Source organism: Microtus ochrogaster, chromosome 8 (genome assembly GCF_000317375.1).
Source record: "Microtus ochrogaster isolate Prairie Vole_2 chromosome 8, MicOch1.0, whole genome shotgun sequence".
NCBI lineage: Eukaryota > Metazoa > Chordata > Mammalia > Rodentia > Cricetidae > Microtus > Microtus ochrogaster.
Window position 1 is genome coordinate 40,669,085 of NC_022015.1, and position 4,403 is coordinate 40,673,487.

At 55.2% G+C, this 4,403-nt stretch overlaps 1 protein-coding gene across 2 annotated transcripts; it reads right to left on the reverse strand.

Moving 5' to 3' along the window:
* Window positions 1–268: 268 nt before the first annotated feature.
* Tigd3 (tigger transposable element derived 3) lies at window positions 269–3,052 on the reverse strand. Of its 2 annotated transcripts, none has more exons than XM_005351765.2 (2): window positions 2,906–3,052; window positions 269–2,039 (listed from the first exon to the last, which is right to left on the reverse strand). In XM_005351765.2, exon 2 carries the CDS (start codon window positions 2,021–2,023, stop codon window positions 611–613), a length of 1,413 nt encoding a protein of 470 aa, XP_005351822.1. In that variant the 5' UTR covers window positions 2,024–2,039; window positions 2,906–3,052; the 3' UTR covers window positions 269–610. The 2 variants fall into 2 exon arrangements, with proteins under 2 accessions (XP_005351822.1, XP_026637271.1); XM_026781470.1 differs by having other exon boundaries at window positions 269–2,042.
* Window positions 3,053–4,403: the final 1,351 nt, after the last annotated feature.

Here is a 4,403-nt window from a genome sequence, read left to right on the forward strand (position 1 = left end):
TGAGAATAAACTTCCTCTTGCTTTTGTATCAACCGGACTGGTGAGTGGTTTCTTGGGGCGACCTTCCTGAGGAGTTAGCATCCTAGAGTTGGGGTCTAACAGTGACAAATCCCTTTAATCTTGGCACTTGGGAGAGGGAGGCAAGCAGATTAAGACATTCAAAATATCTTCAGTTACACAGCAAGTTCAAGGTCAGCCCAGACTACATGAGTCCCCATTTCAAAAAGAAAGAAAAAAGAAAATCCACACCCTGACCTTTCTGGTTAAAAGCTTTATTTCCAGAAGCAGACTTGGTTTTGACACAAAATTTAAGGGTTGGGACCACCTGTCAGGAAGTCCACCTTTCTCACTTCCGGCCTTTCTAGACTAACCCTCTGCAGGGCTCGCCTAGAATCTCCACAGCCCAGATCCCCCCTCTTGAGACCCCATCTGTAGAGACTCCAGGGTCTGGGCTTGAATAACTTTTACGCTGACCTTCGACTCTGTGTCCCCGCTCCCTTCCCTTCTACACCCTCCACATGTTATTTCCACAGGAAAGAGCCAGTCTGCCTCTGGAGAGGCGTTTCCATGGGAAACAGGAGAGGGCAATTCTGCAGGCCACCATGCTTCCTCACAGACAGCAGAGCTGCTCCACCTCCACCTCACAGTCGTAAAATTTTTCAAAGAGCTCTGGAGAGGTGCTGTTACATTCCAGCCACCTCCTCAAGGTGCACAGTGCCCTGAGGGCATCAGCGTTGGTGGGCAGGGACTCAAAGCCCTCATCCACCCTCCCACTGTCTTCAATACCAGTCTCCTCTTTGCACACCCCAGGGCCTGGGTCCTCATCCTCCAGGTCCACAAAGTGAGCAAACTCCTCCTGACTCAGTCCGCTAGGGAGCAGAGTCACCTCTGTGTCTTTGTCCAGAGACGGGGGTGTTTTGCCTGGAGTGAGCCCTTCCTGAATGAAGCTGCTCAGAATAAGCTGAGGTGGCACCTTGGCCCAAGCCGCTGCCACCATATGCAGAGCATCTAACACTGTGAGGCTGGCCCTTGCTTCAGCCAGTGAGGTGCCCTCTCTCCCGCTCCTCATGGCAGCCAGTTTGCTCATCAGACGGTGACGGTAATGGGCCTTAAAGGCCAAAACCACAGAGCCAGGCAGGGAAGGGGTGGTGCTGGAGGCTGAGAGAGGCAGGAGTCGCACGTGGTGGAGTCCAGGAAGGTTGGCCCATTCTTCCAATACTCCGGCAGCCAGCAGCAAGGCTACCTGTCGGCCCTGCTGTCCCATGTCCTGGTCAAACTGTGCTAGCCACTCTGACCAGGGGATGGCTAGATCAGGGTGATAAGAGGCAGGTAGTGCCTCACTGTTGACTCCAAAGAAGCATCTTGGTACAGCCTGGAGCCCACCCACAAATACCCTTCGCTTTTCTGTGCCTCTGCTGTTGGCACACAGCAGTACCTGCAAGCGATCACATGCAAACACTCTGCCAGGCACTGCCCGGTACAACAAGGGCACTTCGGCACAGCCAAAAACATCTTCTGGTGAGAAGTCTTTAAGGGAAAGTGGTGGCTGGGCCTGGGACGGAAGCCCTGGGGGCGGTGGCTCAGGAGGGAACAGAGGAACAAGGACCTGGCGAGCCCCAAAGCCCACATTGTTGCGGCGTTTCCAGCGGACCAACCAACCAATGCTGGGCACAAAATCCTGGCCCATGATATCAGCTAGCTCCTTGGCCTTGTGGAGCAGCATGGGCCCTGTGACATCCCAGGCCTTGGCTCGGGCGATGTGGTACCAGCAGAGTAGAGCCTCATCAATCCCACTGTATTTGGATTCGCGCTTCCGCTTGCGCTCATGGTTGGCTGTGCCACTACTCCAGTCTGCCAGGAGCTTCTCCTTATTTTTGCAGATACGTGAGATCTGGGGCTGGGAGACCTGGAAGCGCCGGGCCACCTCTGACTGGGACATCTTGGACTCATCCAGGAGTTCCAGCACCTGGATTTTCTCAGCCAGGGACAGGGCGTGAAGTTTCTTTTTGGTGCTCAGCTCCATGACTCTGCCAGGGCACCTGCTGGGGAAGAAAAGTAGGAGAAGGTCCCATAGGCCGAGGGCAGGAGGGACAGAAGAGCACAGGACAGATGAGGCCACAGTAATCAGTGGGAACAGAGCAGACCAGCTGGATAGAAAGGGGATGGTCAGGCTGACGGAGTAGGCTAGGCCTCATCCTAAAGACTGGCAGAACAGCGCTGGCAGGGTGTCTCTGGTCAGGGGCAGCGGGAATTCTGGGCTAGGGTTTGGCATTGATGAGGTAAAAGGATGAGTAGAGGTCAGGGGACAGCTTTAAGGACAACCAGGGGACAGCTGGAGACACAACAAAGGAGCAATGACAGCAAGGCCTGGGGCTAAGGCTGAGTGAGGCAGGTGTAGAGGACATTCAGGGTGGCCAGGAAGGAAACCCCTGAGAGGAGATGGGGAGGAGGGCCTGGCTTGAATTGTGATGACGATGTTGGTTGGAGGCGGATGGCAGACTGAATGGACAGAGTTGATGTGGACAGGTGAGATGGTACAGACGACAAAGCCAGATGGATGGGGTCTGAAGGCGCTCGTCTAATCTGGTGCTGGCGAGGCGGGGTGGTAAGACTGGCCAATAGAGCAGCCTGAAGGGAAGGGACGAGAGTGAAGGTGCCAAGGCGACAAAGGGCGACAGGGTGAGGAGGCTACCGGCAGCAAAGGGGGAGGAGTGTCTCCTCCCGGGGGGTAGGCAGTCTGGAGGGATATCAGGGAGCAGAGAGCAGCGGTCGGGAGCAGGCAGCCCCAGAGCTGGCCTCTGCGCCCCGGCGCGCCCCGCCTTGACCCCGGGTGAGTCGGATAGCTCGACCCAGGCGTCGACCCAGCCCGTCCGCCCGCCAGCCCGGCCTCCCGATCCGCACCCACCTCCAGGCGCTGTCCCGCGGCTCCCGTCCCTGCCCCAGCCCGGCTCCCGGGCCTCGGTGTGCTAGGCTACAGCAAAACCAGAGAGGGACGGGTGCCGCGACCCCAAGGGCAGAGCGCTCCGGGGGAGCAGCACGGGCGGCGGGCGCGCGCACAACACGGACCTGCGCGCGCTGCCCGCGCCCGGCTCTCTCAAGGCTGGGAAAACCGCGGCTCGGCCCCTCGGCAGCCCCGCCTTGGCAAGTTTGATTGGCCACTAGTTTCACTTGTCCCGCCTCCGGCTGTATTTCATTGGACGTCGAGGAGTGGCGGTTCGTCGGCCTTCTGTGGGAGGAGCTTCCCGCGGTGAAGGGCGGGAGCCCGAGCGAGGGTCTGGCGGGAGGATTCGGCCTTAGTGCCTGATTCTAGGCGACCGGCGTCCTAAGGCGGTGACCCAGGTGCCTTCGACGCCATTCCCACTGGGTACCAAGCAGGGATACCGGCCTTCCTGGAGTTGTTTTGGAAACACGATGAAATAAGAAAACGAACGGATATAAGCTTTACGCCACAAAACCAAGTTACCATGGACAGCGCTGGCTGACCTTCGGGCTCACCAACCAGCTACAAAACACAGGCCGCCAGACTTGAGGGGGCGAAAAAGGACACCTTTTTACCAGTTTTGGTGCCTCATGGCAAGATCTAAGTTTTTATACCAGTCATTTCCCTCCTTAGTAATATTTGTCCTGAATTAAGTGTAGACATCTTAGCCTCCCTGCTCCTTAAACAGCCAGGACCCCACTTTTCTGTATTTTCAGTCTCTTCAAGTGTCTCTGATGAAGTCTATTTCAGTGGTCTCACTTGAAGATTTTTTTTCTTTGTTGGCCCTCAGTTGCCTGACTCCCTCTACTCCAGCCCTACTTAGCAGGACAGGCAGTGCATATCTCCTCAGAGTCCACAGCACTCTGCCAATCTACCAAATGCAGAAGCAGCACAGGGCTCAGCTTTTCTATCGGCAACGACCTCAGGATGTACCAGAAAAATCTGAGGACACTTCTGGTGACACATTAAGTATTTAACTGAATCTTTAAGAAAAAAGAAGGGGTAGGTACTGGAGGGATGGCTCAGAGGTTAAGAGCACAGTTCTCAGCAACCACATGGTGGCTCACAACCATCTGTAATGAGGTTTGGTGCCCTCTGTTTGTGCAAGCATACATGCAGACAGAACACTGCATACTTAATAAATAAAAAAAAAATCTTAAAAAAAAAAAGCCAGGCATGAGATTCATACTTGTAATACCAGAACTCAAGGAGGATGAGGCAGGATCACAAGTTTGAAGACATCCTAGGCTACATGGCAAAAACTCAAAAACAAAAAACAGTATCAAGCCAGGCGATGGTGGAGCACGCCTTTAATCCCAGCACTCGGGAGTCAGAGGCAGGTGGATCTCTGTGAGTTCGAGACCAGCCTGGTCTACAGAGCTAGTTCCAGGACAGGCTCCAAAGCCACAGAGAAACCCTGTCT